This window comes from Phaenicophaeus curvirostris, chromosome 1 (genome assembly GCF_032191515.1).
Source record: "Phaenicophaeus curvirostris isolate KB17595 chromosome 1, BPBGC_Pcur_1.0, whole genome shotgun sequence".
Taxonomy (NCBI): Eukaryota; Metazoa; Chordata; class Aves; order Cuculiformes; family Cuculidae; genus Phaenicophaeus; species Phaenicophaeus curvirostris.
The window spans coordinates 98842394-98862199 of NC_091392.1; the positions used below are offsets into that span (position 1 = coordinate 98842394).

Sequence of the window (19806 nt, forward strand, 5' to 3'; positions counted from 1 at the left end):
GATGTCTCCAGGACAACGTTCGCGCTGTGGTTCCCTTTCCCCAGGCTTCTCCTGCAAGCAGTTTGGAAGCCACTGACAGTCCCCTTCCTACCTCTAGTGGCTCTCATATTGCTCATGAGCAGTTGAGCATGGCCTTATCTACCTGTCTGCCTATCTCTCTCTTTCGTTGTGGACAGCATAAGGCTGACATACACAAAGAGCAAAGGCCCTCACGTAGCTAAGGCACTAGGAACAAAACAATTTCTCCCCTGCTTAAGGTTTGCAGCCAGCAATTTGCACTGCAGGTAAGCAGCACTTTTGCAGCCCCTGGCACTATACAGGGTGCTGGGTCCTTGTCAAGGTGAGTCCTTCTGTTGTTGTTGGGAGGTGTATGGGTCTTCTGAATACTGTTCACCCTTGCACTCCATGCTGTATATGGGCCCACTATGCAATTGATTTACCTTTGTCCTCTGCTGCTTGGTGGAATGAACAAGAGTTTTGTCCATGTTTTTCACAAGAGAAACATTGCAAACGCTAGCAAGTGTGCGTAGGAGGAGTAGCACAAGTAGGGAGTGGTTGCATGTGGGTTTCTTTAGGGTAAGCATGTGTTCATCTTCATACACATATGTGCATGCATATTGTTTAATATAACACTTCATTCTTGATCCTTCCCTGAGATTCTGTTGGCTGATCTAGTTACCCCAAAATGAGATGCTGTCAGCCTATATATTATGCAGAAGTGTAGGCAAACATTTCTGCAGCATCATCAATAAATGAATTACATGTGGTATCTACCCAACAACAACATGCTAAACACTGAAAGTCAAATCGGATGCCTTCCTGAGAAACAAACAACTGACCACATATTTACTCTGCATCTCATAAATAAACATGGAGAAAGCACAAAAACAGAAGAAGATATTTGTCTTGACTTTATACTCAGAGAAAGCTTTTGACTCAGTTCGGCTCTGAAAGCTGAACTATACAAAATGGAATTGGCAAGGGGAAAAAATGACATAATCACATACATGTAACAATCCATTGAAAGTAGGACACACAAAAAAGACAAGAAAACAGGCTTTGAAGGAGAAGGTAGGCTAGCACAGCGGTCAGCTTCAGGCCTGCTCTGTCATCTATGCTGGCGATTTATCAGCCTCTGTTCTCGAACAGAATGAGGGATCTCAAACACCTGTTTAAATTGTCACAACGTTACAAAACGTATGTTAACACACCCTGCTGCAAGGGCATGTAGTGAGGAAGGAAGAATATCAGTGATGAATGGCAGGATAAAGATGCTCTCTTGAAAAACACAGGTGCAGAAAGAAACTTGGGAATTCAACATGGGTAACGGACTCCACAAGCTTTTCGTGCAGCATAGGCAGTTAATGGTCTAATTCCATATTTAGATATGTGAGAAGGGAAAACCAGACAACAACTGAGAAATGAATTTTACTCTGTGCACAGCATGTATGTATAGTCCACAATCACATTGCATCCAGGCTGGATGCCTACTAGTCCTAAAGCACAATTCAGAAATCAAAAAAATGCTGTAATGGCTGAAACTGAGTCTTACAATATGAGGCTTCAAAGAAAATCTATTCAGTTTAGTAAGGACAAGTGATAGGAGCATCATGTATAGTTACTTACCCATGATAATGGGATAGGTGTGCAGCTTTGTAGACAAAGGCATAAGAAGTTCTGATGTCTCAAAGTTGAAGTTAAACAAATTCAACCTTGAAAGAAGCAATTTCCTAGCAGTAAGGATAATTAAACATTGGAATAAATTAGTAGGTGGAGTAAGGCACTTGCCATTACTTGGAGTCTTTAAGAGAAGATGTGTTGTCTTTCAACCTCTCTTGGATCCAGCTGCTGGGAAAAAAAAAATGTATGGCTTGCATATATGAGTCAGGTTAACGAGTTAAGGTGGCCCCTTCTGTCTGGAAGTCTGACTACATGGGAGGGAAAGCAGTTCATAGTAAATATGAGGTGAAAGAGTGAGGTGACATTTGCTGAGAATACCGTACAACACAACTCAGGATACCAGGGGTTTACCTCTTCTTCACACCAGTGTAACTAAGTGTGCAGCAGTGGTGAAGCAGATGCTGGTATCTGACAGTTATAGTAAGGGCAATAGGGAGTTTGTGATTGGACAGTCGTAAGGAAAATCTTTCCAAGGATATAATGAGAATCATCAAGTCACTGCTGTAGTTTTTCAGCACTGTAATTCAGGTCTGGAATTGGTGATCCTCAACTACCAGCAGAGCACTTGAAATGGAAAGCCCAGAGCAAATAATGACTGGGCCTTCCGCAAAATCGGTGGCCTTGTGCATACAGTGAACTTTGCACCCATGACTACATCCATGTGTATGTATTAAGATTGCTGCTGCAAGGCTTCAAAAGGCACAAAGGGATACATTTTCAGGACTAGAGTTTGATGAAGGATCAGCAGTTTAACCAGCATGACCGAATCTGACCCATAAGGGTGAGAGATCTTCTAACCTGTTTCCTGAAGTTGATGTAAAGGACATGTCTTGGTTTACAGAAGTGGTATTTGCCAGTGGAGAAAAAATGTTTTTGACTGCCGGCCAAAGGAGGAGCAGGATGATCGGAAACAGGCAGCAAGAACAAACAGGCATGTGAAGGTATTGTAAACACAGATGAAAGCTGTCTTGTTTCGTTTGGGCAGCCCTGTCGCAGTCATGTGTGTGAATTCAGCCTGATCTGCGGTTTGGGAGCTCAGAGAACTTCAGTATGGACAGGACCAAGTGTCCCCAGGCTTCTAATTGCTGCAGCCACACAAAGAGATCTACAGTGTGCAGGAGCACAGGTGATTGTGGTTGGAGGGTGAAAGTTCTCATCAGTTTTAGGAGGGTCTTGTTTCATTCCCATCAGACAACACCCTTTCTGTTGTGATGCATTACAGAATGAATAACAAAGTTCAACCTAAAATCTAGTCTGGTAATCACACTTGGCTACAAATGCAATTCACACTTCCTGCTAGTGAGAGCAAACAACCTCGCCCAAGCCAAGGTGTGCTCAAGACCAAGGTGTGCTGGAGAGGCTACAATAAAGCCTAAACCAGCCATTTTGTTCAGGAACAGCGGCCCCAAACTGTGCTTAGGCTCCGGAGATTCCCTACACAGAGAAATGCGTAACACAGCTCTGGCTCCACCAAATAGCCAAAAAGCAGGTAGCCTGAAAGGAGCCCGGGCAGCAAACAGCAAAACGCACACAAGGAGAGCACCAATTTTGCAATTAAAGTGGCAAGGGGATTAAAGGAGCAGATAACTGTCCAAGTTACTGGAGAGCAGGCCAGCGCTTCAGTTCTTTGTTTTTACAAATGAACACAAAATTAAACCCCCGAGCAAACAAAAATCTCTGTGAGCAGGCCAGGAAGAAAGGCAGCGAGCGGTGGCATGAATGCCGTGCAGCCTCTTATTGAGTTAAGCAGGAATGCGGGCAGGGGCAAAGAAACCCAGTCCTAAAACACAGCAGCGCTGCTGTATGTGGGGCAGCTACACGGAATGTCCCACCTGGAGCAGAGTGCTTAGAGTGTCTCTGTCCCAAGGAGCATGCCCACCATTGCCATGTGCGCCTCGGGGTGGAGGGGAGGCAAGGGACACGAGTGGGCTGCGGGTGCATGGATGGGGACAGAAGCGAACCTGTAGATTGGGGAGTGCGACCGGGTGTGAGGGAGGCTCCGTGCTTGCAAGGTTGTCAGTGAATCTGCAGGCGAGACATGAGTAGACCCTGCATTTCGGGCCGTGTGACTAAGCGTGAAGGAGGCTCTGTGCTTGCAGAGTGTGCGTGAACCCACAGGCAGCCCAAGCTGGGGTTTGTGACATGAACGGGCCCTGCATTTTGGGATGCGTGACTGGGTGTAAGAGAGGCTTCATGCTTTCAAGGTGTGAGTGAATGGGCAGGCGTGACAGGAGTGGACCAGACATTTTAGGGTGCATGACCAGGCACAAGGGAGGCTCCGTGCATGTGGGGTGTGAGTGAACCCACAAGCGGCCCAAGCTGGGGTTTGTGACATGAGTGGACCCTGCATTTTGGGGTGCGTGACCAGGCGTGAGGGAGCCTCCGTGCTTGCAGAGTGTGCGTGAACACGCAAGGCAGCCCCACCTGGGGTTTGTGACATGAGCGGACCCTGCACTTTGGGGTGCGTGACCGAGCACAAGGGAGGCTCCGTGCTTGTAGGGTGTGAGTGAACCCGCAGGGGTTTGTGTGCAGGGGCAGGGGTCGCAGCAACCCCCCCCAGCCTGTGGGGTGGTTCTGTGCCCGCGTGTAGAGGCAGAGGGGACCCCAGGCTATAGGGCTGTGTCTGTGCCGGCATGCGGCCACCCCCCACCCCCAAGCTGGAGGCACCGGAGGGGAGCGGGCACCAGCGGATCCCACCCCACCCCGCAGCTGCACAGATGGGGCAGAAGACATCGTTCCCCGGGGGCCGGTCGCCTCCGGGATCCCCTCCTCGTCTCGGGGAGCTGCTTTCCCCCCCCACCTCCATCCCACCCCGGTCCCGGCCCGTCCCGGCTGCCAGGTCTACCCCGAGCCACGTGTTCGGGGCTGCCCGGGGGCAGCGCGCGCTCCCCTCCCCCTTTGTCCCGGGGAGGGGGCCGGACAGCCCCTCCTGCCCTTTCCCCACCCCGTGCGCGCGCGCGCCGCCTCCCCGCTGCTACCTGCGGGCGGGGGCGCGCGGGGGCGGGCGCAACAAGAGGGAGGGCGGCGGCGGGGTGTGTGCGTGTGCGGAGGGGGGAAGTTTGTCTCTGTGGTTGGCTGCGCCGCGCGGCGCGGCCGGGCCGGGGCGGGCGGGCGGCTTCTGTGCTCTCTCTCTCTCTCTCTCTTGCTCTCTCTGGCTCGGGCAGTGCCGGCAGCTCGGTGTCCTCGGGAGAGGCGAAGGGGATCCCGCCCCCGCGGGAAGAAAGAGAAAGAGAAAAGCACCCGCGCAGCCCTGCCAGCATGGGGCACCGCGGGGAGAGGGCGTCCTGCATGCCTCTCCTCCTCTTCTTGCTGCTGCTGCTCGGTGAGCTCGGGGAGGGGGGCGGTCGGTGGGAGCCCAGCGCTGCTCGCCCATCCCCGCAGCCTTCGGTCCCTCCCGGCCCGGGGGCAGGCGGGGCTCGCTGGGCTCGCTCAGCCCGGGGAAGGGAAGGCTCCGGGGAGAGCTCGGAGCAGCCTCCCGGTGCCTCGTGGGGGGGCTACAGGGGAGCTGGGAGCGGCTCTCGGTCGGGAGCGCAGGGGCAGGGCGAGGGGGAGCGGCTTTAAGCAGAAAGAGGGGAGATTTAGATCAGAGATTAGGAAGAAAATTTTTCCGATGAGGGTGGGGAAGCAGTGGAACAGGTTGGCTGGGGAAGTTGTGGCTGCCCCATCCCTGGAGGTGTTCAAGGCCAGGTCGGATGGGGCTTTGGGCAGCCTGGTCCGGTGGGAGGTGTCCCTGCCCAGGGCCGGGGGGTTGGAACTGGATGATCCTTAAGGTCTCTTCCGACCCAAACCTTTCTGTGATTCTATGAAAATTACTTTTCCCTAGCTTTCCAGCTTTCTTGGCTCTGCTAGGTGCCATGCCCTTTTAAAATCATGCTGGCTAAAACATGTATTAGCTTTTATAGCTTAGAATAATCGCATCTGGGATTTGTTGTTTTTGTTGTTTTGTTTGTTTTTTTTTTTTTTTGTCTTGTCTTGGATTTTTAAGGTCCCTTCCAACCCAACCCATTCCAAGAGTGACCCCCGGTGCTGCCCTCGCAGCTCTGCAGCCCTGCCCCCCCGCCTCCAGCTTCTCCAAGGGCTGGAGCAGGGGCTGGGTGCCGGGTATCTCGCCACAACTTTAAGGGTCCCTCTCGGAGCAGAGATGGGATGTAAAGGGATGATGCTGCTTTGTGCGGTTTTCCCTGGTTGCGGGGCAGCGTTGGTTGCTCTTTCTTGCACGACCTGCTGTGGCTGCTCTAAGGTAAGGGCAGTGAAAATTGGCCTCGCAGAGCCGAAAGGGATGTTTTTTTTCCCTGCCTAAACGGGAAAACTGCAGGAGGGGGCTTCTCTAGGCTGGCAGCAGAGTCCCGAGCTCTCCGGGTGCTGGAGGGAATTGGGGGAGTGATGCTTTTCCAGCCCCTCTTGGCTCTCGGGGTTTGCTGCCTCTGCCGCGAAGTTCTGCTAAGAGATAACGGGTAGCTGTGTGGTTGGTGTTTGATGCCTTGTTCGCGGAATTGTGGAGCTGTTGTTGGCTTCACGTGTGGTGGTCTTCCCTACTAGTATAAATGCCAGGCAGCGTGCAGAAATAAAGACTGTAGCAAGGACACAGAAGGGTGGGTGGTGGGTTTGGGGGTTTGCCCCCTTGTTTTAGTCTCCTGAAGTTTGGACTGGTAATGTTGCTAGCAGCATTACTGAAGTTGTAGTGAATACAGCTAGAGAACGAGGGGATTGTTCAAGTGAGGCAGTTACCTGTAATATTTCAGCAGTTCTGTGTCAGCTCTGCGCAATCAGGAGTACTTCAAGTGCTGGCAAACAAGTTTGCCCCATAGGTTCTTGATTCAGACCGCTTGACTAATTGTAAGTAGTATGTGAGAGCGTTTTCCAGATTTGGGATGGAAGGAGTGAGTAACTGAGCAGTGCCCCAATCCCACACTGCAAGGCTTTTCTTTAAACACAGCTCTGTTTGCTGACTTAGTTTGTGCTTGTACTTTTGACACTGCTATGACTAATTCTTTTTTTAAAGTCTGCCAGAGCACTTTCCTCATGGTTTGGCTGTTGAATCTTTCATAGCGAGATCTGCAGAGCAGGTACACTTGCAAACTCTGCTTCCTAACTAAACCTGGGCTTGTCCCAGGCTCTTCCTGAGGTGGCTTGCAGGCAGTGAGTGAGCAGAGGGTCTACAGGTTGAGATCCCACCACACAAAGCTGTCTGCTTTCTCTTACTTGCAGCTGAGGTTAGTCACCTTATTTATCTTTACAACATAGGCATTCTTCCAGCTGCGAAAACAGTGAAGAACTGGAGAGAACACCTTTAGCGGTTTTGTTTAGAAACAGAAAGGAAATAAATTTTTTCAAGAGAATGGCTTAGTAGGGCAAGTGGAAAATGTGAACTCCCAAATAAAGTACTGAAAGTAGTGCAGCAAAAAGTAACAACTATTAAGGGTGATGTGCAACAGGAAAGCTATCTCCTTCTTAATTCCAGCTGAAAAAATTGCAAGAAGTTAAAATGTGCATGCACAGATATCAAGTTCATGATATGGTTTGTCTGAATGTTCCGAGTTACCTTTTAGGGATTTTCCTTTGTTATGTGGTTTGGGGTTTTTCTGTTTGTTTGTTTTTCCTTAAGCTGGTATGGTGCTGTTAAAATTGAAAGTGCTTTTGTGTGCAGGAAAAGAAACAAACCTGAACTTTTCAGTATTACTTGTGGTGTGTACTGCAGCGTGGCTATCTTCTGATGCCATTACTTGGTAGCTTCCCTGAGATATTCCAAATGTTGTTGTGAAGGTGCTTTTCCTCTCACTCTGGATGGGAAAAGTGTGCTTCGTGAAAATGTCTTGTCTAGCAGCTCTCTAATAGATACAGATTGGGCTCTTTGGTTAACTAATGTGCTGCAAGTATTGAGGAATTCTTGTATAAGCGAGGAGGAGGGAAACAGTTGAGGCATAGAAGAGTTAATCTCTTGCGTATACTTAGACTTGACTGTTTTGTTCAAATCTTTATGAAATAACCAAGCAAAGGATGCAAATAGCTGAAGTATTTCTCTGTAGCAAATAATGCTTCCTTATCCTTTCTCCTGGATCCAGTACAGTTGTAATTGCTTGCCACTGTTGGTAAGGGGGTTGTGGATTCTAAGATTAAGGCCAGATCTAGTCTCTCTTTTTTCTTCCCTCCTCTGATGTGGTTAGATCCTGAGAAGAGAGGGCAGCATTTTGCACTGCCTTTGCCTGCTTTATGTGTGATTTCACTCTGCAGTCAGACATCTGCCTAATCTGCCTGTAAAACGCTCTGGAAACCAAAACATCTCTCCCAGGACGAGGTGTCCGAAACTCAAAACAGGTATCCTATGGTTCCCAGGGCTCAGACTGTAGTGTAAACAGTAAGCCTTGCAGCCCCTGGATTTTTTTTCCCCTGATTCTTGTTTGAGATTCAAGCTAAGAATTTCAGTATATCCGAAAAAGCTGTTTTTTGTTTAAGTGCTATGGGGCTCGAGGAGAGCCGGCACTTGGTAGATCCTGGGGGAAAACCATTGATGATGGGTTTCCCAGAGATGGCCTTTTTCTTACTACCATTTAGACCTGTGTGACACTCGCTGTCTGCTATGATGAAAGTCAGTTCCAGCACACCAGATCCCCAGGAGCCTTGTGCATACATGAATGGAGTTGTTTCCTGCAACTCTTATCTGAAACTCTTTATTGCTTTCTTTTTTTTTTCTTCTTTTCCTCAGAAGCAACAACAGTTAGTCATTTGAATCAAGGTTTAATTCAAGCTCTGCAATAGAAAGCTTTTTGTAATTAGTATAAGTTATTGTGATCATGAACTTCAAGGAAAATCATGCTTTAATCTTTCCCTGCATTAGCAACTGAAGTGAAAACATAAGAAAATGGGAGAGCCTCAAGGTTTAAGGCAGGGAGATGATGCAAGAACGAGTGGCCATGGAGCGTTCAAGGTGTATTAGAGTGTAATCTACTTCTTGTGTCCTTGCTGCTGCCTGTTCACCTGCTGGTGAGCTCAGCGCTGGTGCTGGTGGTCTTGGCTTGCCTGCTCTTGGAAGAAGGCAGGCTCAGATCCTCACTGCTACTCAGAGAAGGACCTGACAGCTAGTCTTGCCCCTCTCTGTTGTAGCTTTAGAGGTGGTTAAAAAGGTCCCCGAAGGGGAAATAATGACAAGCCTGTCCTGATCTTAGCAGCTGCAGGATGCTAAGGTAGTAGAAGCGCATAGGGAGTGTTGGAACTGAGTCCGGATGGCTCTGGAGGGCAGGTGGTGTTGCTGAGGAGGTGCTTTCTGTGTGGTTTTGCCGTGCTGATGTATTTTCTTAGCATGTAAGCTGTGGGAAGATGTGGGAATCTAAGGGCAAGCGGTGTAGTGAGTGTTTTTTCCTTTACATCTATACTTTTTTTCTGGTCAGCAAATTGTAGCTTAGTCACCTTTTCTGGCTGTCTTGTGTCTTTGTAGGTCCTGTCCAGGGCTGTTTTTTTAGGGAGTCTGGGTGCTTTTTCTGAAATTCTTTGACCTTGTTCTCCAGGTTTCTCCATTGCTGTGTTTCGACATAGCAACAGCTTGCTCTCTTTAGGTAGCCTCTGTTGTGTTTGGCTCTAATCCCTGAACTGAGGTATAAACCTGCCTGAACAAGATTTGAAGTAAGCAGTAGGGGTCACTTAAAAATGCAGCCACATGCTTGATTACAGGGGAATGTACTTAAGAAATAGTATGTATACACCTATCTAGCTATATAAACAAATATCCAGGAGCATCTGGAATTTCAGCTTTGACACTTAGTACATTTATGGATTGATTTGGTTTTGTGTAGTTCTTTTTTGTAGCTGGATTTCAATTTTTTTTTCAGTTTCCGTAATCTTTGTCAAACACACACCTGCAAAACAGACCTGTATGTTTTCTTAGTAGGCAATGGTTACATATCTCAGTAGGATATTTCTAGAAAGTGAATATTTCAGTTGTCTGGTTTTAGGTGCCTTTTGCTGATGTATTTTTGTGTGTGAATTTCTGTGTTTTAAAAGGAAGGGAAATGGACGCGCTATCAGATAATGTGAATTCTTTCCAATTATGTATAGGAATTAATCAATTGCAATTGGAAAGAACGTGAGGAAAATGTTACTAATATGAGCTGGGTCTGAGTAGAGGTTATGTCAGTGTCTCTCAATGTCTCTAGTATTTTTGAAATAAATGTATTAGACTAGAAAGTAAGACTATATCAGAATACAAAGAAAAAAAGAAAAAAAGGTATTTTTAGTACTTTAATTTTGACTATTACTGGAGATGTTGCAATTGCTTCCCAGACCCCTTCTAAATGTCCTGCTTTCTTACAAGACCTGCAGTAGAAAGTGATGAAGTCTGTTTTCTAGAAACCTGAAAGGTGAAATTGTCTAGGGACACCAGTGTTTCAGTTTCTGTCTGAGAATGGTAAGCAGTTTCTTGCATGATCCTGATTCCTAACCTGAACCAGGTACCCCAAAACTGGATCACACAACGACAGGGAGAAACTGTAACATAAGCAGGTTTTGTCTGGGTTGTTAATATCACCTGCTCTGAAGAAGGAGTGAGCTTGTGTTTGAGAGATACAAAGCTCTCCAATTGTCCATTTTTTTTTTTTGTCTGCTGATTCTTCAGAAAACCTCAAATGGTAGCTTTCCTCCAAGGCTTGAATACCTGCTGAGAAGTGCTTTAAAAATAATGAGATAAACTTTTAATACACCTTATGTATTAGGTTTTGTAAGGGGCAAAGGTATAAAACCAATTTCAGACCAAACTGCTTTTGGCATTTAGTGGTCTGAAAAATAGCTGCTCAGATGCCAAAAGCCTTGAATAATGTCTTTCCAGATCATCAGCATATCTAAAATAAGATAAGGAAACACAAGTTATGGAACTTTAAAAACTTTCCTAATTTTTGGAGTTTCATATCATAAACTGGCTTGTTCGTTTATGTTTTATAGTTGTAAAGCATAACTGATTTCCTTTGATTTTTTTTTTTTTTTTCCTCTGGACTTTGAAAAGGTTTCAAACGAGGGTTTTCAGTGGAAACCATTGTCAACTTTAACTATGGTATTCTGACTAAGTCTACAGCGAGGAACTAGAAGGTGGAACCGGTGTTGCTAAATGCCTTTGGGTCTTGTAAAGTTATAAAGCATTATGGTAATGCTGGTAGATTTGAGTCGATGTAATTGCCATGTGGACTGCTTGAAATTTGTGATAGTGTTGCAGTCAGTGCTCCTTTTCATTACACTAGATGAGGCAGGTTGCAGAGATAGTCTTATATGAAGGGGTCTGAAGAAGCAGCTTGGAGAACAATATCTTTTGTATGCAGTGATGGCAAAATACTGCTGCAGAAATATGAAGAATTGCTGAGGCAAGCTGAAATATTTCACTAGGGATAATCTTTGTGGCCAGATGGAACTTGCATGGATGCTGTAAAGGATCTGAACTGCTAGCTGTGCTATGGGAAGAATAGGCAAGTGACTAAGACACGAAGTCCTGGACAGGATTTCCTTTAAAAAAGGGTATGAGGATGGATTTTGGAATTAATTGACTTGTGAACTTCAAGAATGAGCACTAATTAATGACTGGAGCTCTCAGACAAGCTGTCACAGCTGCTGATAGGCAAGGTTGCCAGGAATGTCTGTAGTATATCTGCTTAATACTTTTTGTTATGAGGGACATCTCTTAAGTTGTTTATTATTCTGCAAGACTTTAGGCATTCATGCTGAAATTTTCTGGGCTGGGTGCCTACCACAGGTTGACTTTTATTTCCTAGGAAATATACCCCTTCCATCCTGCAAAAAGAGCTCAAATATTTCCTACCATGACACATGGGGAGGGAGCAGGAAGAGGAGAAAAAGAGGGAGAAGCTGGTTTTTTTTGTTTATTTATTTATTAATTCTTGCATATTCTGGCTTATTGCCCCTCCCTGCTCTTGAACAAATAATAATTTCAGTTCAGCTGAGAAGTTCTAGCACCTCCATGCTTTATAGCAAGAGCTGGAAATGTGGCTGGAGAAGAATGTAGCTTTTGCTGTTCTTATGAAAACGTCCAAATTTGGCCCCATTATAAAACTTGGAGAAGGATCACTTTGTAAATGCTAGGTAGGGGAGTAGTGTCATGTCCCTAGAGAAAGCACTTTGTTCTTGCTTTAAGGTGTCAAAGGATTACAGCTGTAATTGGGGGGCAGAGAGGTAGAAGACTCCATTTTATTCCAGTTTAAGACTTCTGTGTGTTGTGACATCCTTTCCCACTCTTCCCCTTCTCCTTTCTCTCCTCCTTCTGCCAAACTTACCGATGCTGGAGCAATGTATTGGAGAAAAAAATAAATGCAGACTTTGTGTGGTTTTTAACTTTTGTTCTCTAGCTTTAGCTCTGTCAGGCTTTTTCCCAGGTGTTCATCATTGTCCTTTACATCATGCTGGCTATAAAGCAACTCCTCCTGCTGCTTTAGTTGCTCTCAAAAAGGAGTAAAGAACTTACACTCCTCTCTGTGTTTAACAGGCTTGATTAGTCTGGACTTGCCTTTCTGCTGACTTTCTTAAAGATGTGGTTTAGCTATGCTGCTTATTGCTTGCTTCATGGCTGCAATTTGCATGCTTTTATGCTTTTTAAGTCACTCTTTTCTTTCCATATCAGTAGTCATTAAAAAGAATTTGGTGGAACCATCACTGGGGGTCACGTGTGCTAGCAAGAGTCCAGTTCTGACAAAAGCCCGTTCTGCTTAGGTTTGTCAGTCTTAAAAAGAATAATTGCCAACATAAAGAACTTTGTTTCTGTGCATGTTTCACTGTTAGCTCCAACTGCAGAGATTTAACATCGTGTTTCAGTCAGTCTTTGATGCAATGTGGCTGTGGGGAATCTTTGAGCAGGCTGTAACAGCATTGTTCTCCTACACGCATTAAAATGATTGTTGTGAGAGAGGCTTCCATGGGGACCTCTGCCAGCTTCTTATTGATGTGTTCAGTTTCATCTATTGACACACTACCCTTCATTATTATACAGTGAATCCTGTGGCAGTGGAATTTGCTATTAAATCTGCCCTGCAAAAGAGAATTGGCAGGAGCTGCTTTAAAAGCAGCATGACCCCAGTGTTTGCAAAGAATGGCTTCTAAATATGAAACAGATGCTGAACTAATAAAGGGCACTTCCTAAATTTTCAGGGTACCAAACATAATAATTCTGAGAAAAAATCAGAATTCACGTAATTTGGGAATAATCATTCAAGTTTTAGAACCCTTTCTTCCCAGAAATGTATGTCTGATCAGTACATGTATTCATTTGTGCTTGAATAGAGCAAGTAATACTGAGGTGAAAACAAGCAATTATTTGTTAATGGAAATTGGTAGAATAAGCAGTGAGATGTTAGTCTTTCCCTCTGTGCTCTAATCCTCTACTGAATGCTAGAGGATAGGAGACGTGATGCACCTTCCTTTGTCTTTCGCCATTGCACTGTTTTGTGCTTTCAGAGCACCACTCGTAATATTTATCCAGACGTTACAACCTCTGTGTTATGTTCTTTAGGAGCCCGGTGACATACCATATATTGGTAAGTTGTCAGTGGATAGAATATGTCTATGTAAAGAGCCTTTATGTTGTATGTAGAGTGTGTGTGTTTGTTTCAGTACCTATGGAGATTTAAATTAATGTGGAGTAGGAAGTCTATTGCATCGATCTGGTTTCCCTTTGATCTCAGGGTTTGGTTCTAGACTAGGCATGCTGTACCTATTGGCTTAGAGAGCTTAAATGCTTGGAGCAGGCTTCATCAGTGAGAAAATAAAGAGCATGACAGCTTATCACAGACAAAAATCACTTTGTGGTTGTCTGAAGGTGGGAGGTAGCAAGGTAAACCTGGGTCTTTCATGCCTATCACAAAGCAGGGTTGAATGGATGCTAAAGCTATTGACTAAGCCCTGGGTGCTGGCAGAGTATTGATAGACACCTGACAATAGTTGCAAAGCTGCTGACATCCCTAGTTTTGTGGGTTTATTTATTTTTTTTAAGAAAGTAGAAAAACTATGTTGAGAAAATAGCTTATAGAGCCAGAAGTCAATGGACACTTAAGTGTGGCTGTTAGAAATCAGGGAAGGAAGGTGAGGAGAGAGTACTGAAGCAGAACACGCTTCCCAGAGAGGAAGGGAATTGATGGAATAGCTTGTTTAAAATGGAAGAATGAGTTAAATGTGTCTGCATGAGGTGGTGGTGTTGGGGTGGTTATCACCAAAACCCAGCCTTGGTAAAATTCACAAGCTTCTCAAAGCTCTTCGAGCAAATATTGAAATATCCTAGTTCTCTAAGCAAAGTTTTCTGCTTACCACTGGCAGGTAAATAGAATATCTAATTGTAGACTCCTGCAGAGTTTAAAACAAGGACTGAAGTGGGATGCATGCGGCTGCAGAGTGTGCTGTGGCATCTGAGTTGTTGCTGGTGTCTGCCTTCTGAGTCTGGAAGGGAGGGGTGAAGGGAAGGCTCAGTACTCTGAATAGTTATTGGGTGGGGATGTCCTTCCAAAATAGAACTTGGAAGCCAAGAACAAATGATATTTCAGATGCTCGTGATCAAAGAGAGCAGGGAGTTTTCCTGTTTCAGACTTTGCCTGGTGAACCCATAAAGATTGATGGAGATACGTCAAAGCTACTTAGAAAGCAGCTGTTAAAGGCAATTTAAAGAATTTCTCACTACCCCTCCTGTTGGTGTGAGCAGTCAGTTTTTTTGTTTTGTATGCGTGTAAAGAGATTTTCTCCCTGTCTGAAATGGCACAGACACACCTCTGTGACTTATAACCTGAGTCCTTTCCTTGCATAACAGTTTCTACCTGGAATAAGAAACTAGTCTCTTTATAGTGCTGTCCTGGAACATGCTTATGCCATCAAAATAACTTACTGGCTTCTCTTTATTCTGTATTTTCTTCTTCTGCTATTGGCGCATTGGGCTGAGAACTTGCTTTGCGTATGTGGGTTTGGCCAAAGTCCAGCATGAATACTGTTTTTACATGAGTGACAGTCTGGCGTCAGCAGTGCTCCTCCAGTGCCAGGGTGGCTTGGTGTTGTAGAATCTTGCTTGCAGTCCAAAATGGGATTTTGGTCCAGTGACCGTTGAGAGTTGACAGGCGTTACTTGGAATTAATGCCTTTCGACTGTGGTTGCTGCCTCAAAGGAGGCTGGTAACAGGAGACATCCTTTGACTGCCGCTTGGGTTGAAACAATGTGTTCAGTGAAACTGTTTGTTGTGGAGATGATCAATGGGGAACTTACAGGGTGAGCCTTGGAGAAGAGCAGGCTGTGCATGGGGGTGAGATTATGTTTGGAGGTCTTGGTGGGGAGGAGGCAAGGCCTCAGGCTGTAGATTCTTGAATGGCACGGTGATGAAGAACACGTACTTCACGCTGATGATATTTTGCACCTTGGCATAAGGTCTTTTTTCACCTTGGGCACACAGGAAAGCGGGGTGGTGGTAAAAAGAATGAATGGTGCCTGGGCTGCTTGGTTGTGAGGAGAATGGCACAAACTCATAGGAGATCTAGCAATGGCGCGTGCTTAACCTCCTTCGGAACTATGTACATTATATGTGTCGAAGTCCTGTTGGGAAACTGACTGTAGATTAGGTATCCTTTTCTCCTACCTACTGTCTTAAGTGTCGTGCTCTTGTATTGACAGGGTTTGGGCTTTGGGCTTGAAGCCTTGTACTGATTGTCAGAGGACAAAGATACCTGACCTAAGGGCCCACTCCATGAATTGACCTGGAAGGCTGCTAGTCCCAGGGAGTTTGCTAATATGAAGATAGAGCCTTCTGGTTTTGAGCATCCAGATGTGAATCCAGACTTCTGTCTGCCTTTTGCTGGGCCTGTGTAAACCGAATTGCTGGTTTTGCTTTAGTTGTGAGTGGATGTATGTCTGCTGGTCTGACTGAAATAGCAGCGATTACTGCTGCTTTCTAGTCAACAAGATTGCTCCCTGAACAAGGCTGAGTGGGCTTGGTACCCAGGTTCTGACACAAAACAAACAGATGCATGTCGGCTGTGGATGAAACATGCACACGGAGGCTGCGAAGGGGTCAGCCTTGTCTGCCCTGTTCTTGATCATTTTGTTTGCATGGGTGAGTGAGGTTTCAAACTTTGCTTTTCAAACTTATTTGAGTGCTTCTCAGTGCTGTTTAACATCACCACTTCCTCCTGCACCTTTCCATCAATTGTTGTTTTTACAAGCATTATAAATCTTTAAGGCTCATGAATTGACAATTGCTTTCAATACATATGGGCAAGGATATTTTTAACTTGTGGTAATTAATGCCCTACCTTTAAGACTTACGTGGAATCCTGGATGTATGCCACCAGATTATGACAGGAAATAACCTGATGATTGTTCCTGTCTGTTTAGCAGGATCTCCAGGTCCCTCACAAGGAATTGCATGTACCCACTCTGTGGTAATTTAATACAAAATTTGCTCCTGGATGTTACATTTACCCTCTTTGAAACAGATCTCTACTTCCTCAGAGGCAGTAGGATGGATAAGTCATGCTGAGCATAACCCAATTCAGCTCTGTGTGTTATGATGTATTCTGTTGAGTTCAAATTTTTTATTTTGGGTTTAGTCTCTAAAGATGTGCAAAATGGGGCAAGTATGGCTGCCTGTGGTGGTGTTCTGCTGTTGCATTCTTTGGAGGTGGCAGCTTTCTACGCTGAGCGTAGTTTGGACAGTTGGTGAGAGTTTGTGGGGATCTGTGGCTCTTTTTCAGTACCCAGTGCTGCAGGAAACAGACTGTCTTAGCTAGCCTGCTTGTACTGAAGTGCATGTTTTATATTGAAATAGGTAAAGGGCAGCAAATGCCTGCTGGAAAACTTGAATAGCACTCGTTTACAGAAAATTCTGTTTATCTGGTGGTATATATTGTTGGTATTTTCAGGAGAGCTGAATCTCTCGTCCTCTTTGGGAACTTCTGTTTTTGTATTTGAAGTTACATTTTGCCTGCCTTTTCTCAATTTATATCCACTACCTCTACCTAAACAGCCTCCTCTGCAGTGTCGGAATTATGAGTGCCAGCAAGGATTTTTGTCAGTTCATCTTGGGTGGTTTTTTTCCTGCAGGAAAGTGACTATGTGTAGAAGCACTAGAAAGTGTACTTATGATTGGGGAAAACCGTGAGAGGCTGTGGGACTTGGCTGAGTTGGAGCATGTCTTGAGGCACGATAATAGCAAATGTATAACCGCAAGTGAAATTTTACAGAGGTTCCTTGCTGCATCTGTTTCAGAAGAAGGACCTGTGTGCCATCTCTTCTGACTGAATCAGCTTATCTAATGAAAGCTCTCTAAAGGATATTGCTTTAGACCGCTGTGGTTACACAAATAATGCTGCTAGGTCATACAGGTCTTCTGTGACTTGAAGAGATAAATTTGATGATGATTTCTGCCACGTGCATACCGAATTGTGTTGCATGGAAGCTCCTGTCACTAGTCTCAAGTAATAATAAAACTGGAGTTTAAAATGAAGTAAGCTCTGAAAAATGAAATAGTTGGCAGAACATTCTTTGAACTAATGAGTCATAGAAATTATAGTCATATAGAAATTCTGGTGTCTGTTTCTGGATTCCCCTGTGCCACTTAGCATCTTCTAGTTCTGATTGCACAAAATTTTCTTACATTGAGGTTGAAACTAATAGGCATGGGTTAGTGTTTCCTTTCCCTGTCCTCTGACATATCTGGCATTTAAGGAGCAAATGAGGACAAACATTTAACTGAGTGATATCCCGGCTTAGCAGAAGTTTGTGAAGTTAGGCTGAGGAAGTCTGTCTGTTTTTCATCCCTTTTGCAGATCAGATGCCTCATTTTAAGCTTTTACTGCAGGGTGTTTCTTGTACATCCAGTACTGTCTTGTGGTCTTAGTCTGGCTTTGATATCTGCAATTCAACATTAAGCTGTTGCCTATGTCCACAAAAACATACACATGCTGAAACAGTCCCCAACAGTGCTGCTAAATTTATTAGCTTCCAGGGTTGACATTCAAGGACGCAGCTTTTACCTCTGCTGTTGTTTCAGGCTCTCTGCAGATAACTTATGGCCTTGTCTTACAATACATCTGTTTGGGTGGGTTTCATTTAAAGTTGGTGCTAAGCAGTGTATAGGTATGTATCCTTCCTGTAGCAAATAGGGTTCCGTTTATAATCTCAGTTGAGTTCTGCTGCTTAACTGGTGATCATTTCAGTGATAACCAGTTTACTGACCATGCTGGTGACTCTTTCCCAGCAGTCAACTATGTACATACCCTTTCTTAAAGTGCTTATCAGCTAGGAATAAGAAGTGTTCTTGATGATTTAAAGCATCGTGCCCAAGATTTTTTTTTTCCCTAGAGATTTTGTAATCTGAATAATGTGATGTCAGTTCAGCTTTATTAGAATTGTAACCTCCCGTAATGATTAGAAGAGAAGAATACATCTGCCAGGTGGATTAATGAAGATCGGTCTTTTCATCAGTAGGGAGATGTTTTTCAATAGGATCTTGGAGAATTCTGGGAGATCTCACTGATTGTACTGAGCAGCTGTAGGTGATGGACAGGTAGTGGATTTCTTGCATTGAACTGCTAATAGATAAAAGTACAGTAGTGTGAACAGGCAAAAATACAAATACCTTATAACTGCTCAGGAAAGCTTTTTACTCAAGTGTTAAACTGATTTTCTTTCTTTTTTTTTTTTTTTAATGTAAACACCAGTCCTCTTTGGCAAAGAGGATCTCTTTTTATGATAAAGGCAAAAAATGCTTCTTTTCAATTTACACACAGGCTGGACTTCTGTACTTTAAGACTTCCTAACAATCCCTTGTCCAAGGCTTATTTATTCCTTGTGAAAGGGACAATGATCTTGAAATAATCTGTGTTTTGTCTAGGGAAAGGCAAAACTTGATCTGGTTGTGTGCTTTGTACCCTGCATTTTGACTTGTGGTAGGCTTGGGCTATAAAACTATGAACAATGGACGCATTTGTAGGCTGCTCTTGCATTGCATTACAGCTGGTGCTCCTCTGCTTGAATTCTTTGAAATGTCTTAATTTGATGTTGTGGATTTTAAGTGGTTTAAGCTCCTGGGAAATGGTCTTCAGATCATTAATCTCTAAACCTGTTCTTATTTCTGAAAAATTAAGTGGGGAGGCAAGGGGTGAGGTTGAGGGAAAAGTTGTGTAGTTAACTAGAGCTCTGTAAATGTTGTACCTTCTATTTCAGTCTTCACTTGCAGCAGGAGTGCCTTCTAGGTACTTTGTTACTTTCCTGTAACTGTAATAATTCCCATTGCTCTCTAATGATAAGCAAATTTTACTATAGGATAGTGCTGTTAACATGATTTAAGACTGCCATACCAACAAGAGAGCTAAACACAGTTCATTATGTGATTCAGTGAAATAAAAAGTCAATGAGCAGGGAGTATAGATAGTACTTTAAAGCTTCAAAGTACTAAATTTATACACAATGAAGAAATTAAGAGAGAAATAAGCATTTTTGTTGTATTTATGTATGAAGGGCTTGTCAGTCTTTTTGTTCTGGTTCTTAAGTTGATGTGTATTGCTGACATTGGACATGACTAGGTGCAGAGCTGGGAGGAGGATCCTTTATTTTTAAACCATCTGTTCGGAAGTCCAACTACCTGTGTACTGCATCTCTTTCTGAGTGTTAATGAAGGCATAACTCCTTTTGTCTTGCCCACTGGGGCTTAGATATTGCTTGAAAAAGTCAGTGTTATGCTATTTTTTCAGATGTTATCACGAAGCATGAAAGAAAGGAGAATTTCCTGATATTGCACAGCATTCAATGCCTTTCTTGTTTTTTTCTTTCTTTGCTAATGTTGGTGAGATCAGGCTTTGAGTTTAGGTTTTTTTGCAGCCAAAGTGCAAGGCTTATGTGCCCAGTGAACACCTCTTGGGTATAGGTTGGTGTGATACAAACGTATTTCACATTTCTGTTTTCTTCATTTTTTTTTTCTTATGTATAGGTCAATGTTTTGTGTTTACGTTCTGAAGTATATGTTAGTTGATATTGTCTCTAGGGCTAATGCTGTGTGAACAGGTCTCCCGGAGTTCACCTGGCTTCCAGGGTATGTTCTAATAAAGGGATTCTGTGAAGGGGATGAAGGCTTGCTCTGCACTTTGGATGGCAATGTTTTATGTTCCAGCTTTC

General features: G+C 44.4%; 1 protein-coding gene across 1 annotated transcript in view; it reads left to right on the forward strand.

Moving 5' to 3' along the window:
• Positions 1-4923: 4923 nt before the first annotated feature.
• The window catches only part of PTGFRN (prostaglandin F2 receptor inhibitor), a 72575-nt gene continuing 57692 nt past the window's right edge, over positions 4924-19806 (forward strand). The window contains exon 1 of the mRNA XM_069869724.1: positions 4924-5002. Coding sequence (XP_069725825.1) covers positions 4939-5002 — 64 coding nt within the window. The 5' untranslated portion in view covers positions 4924-4938. The remainder of the gene's footprint in view (positions 5003-19806) is intronic.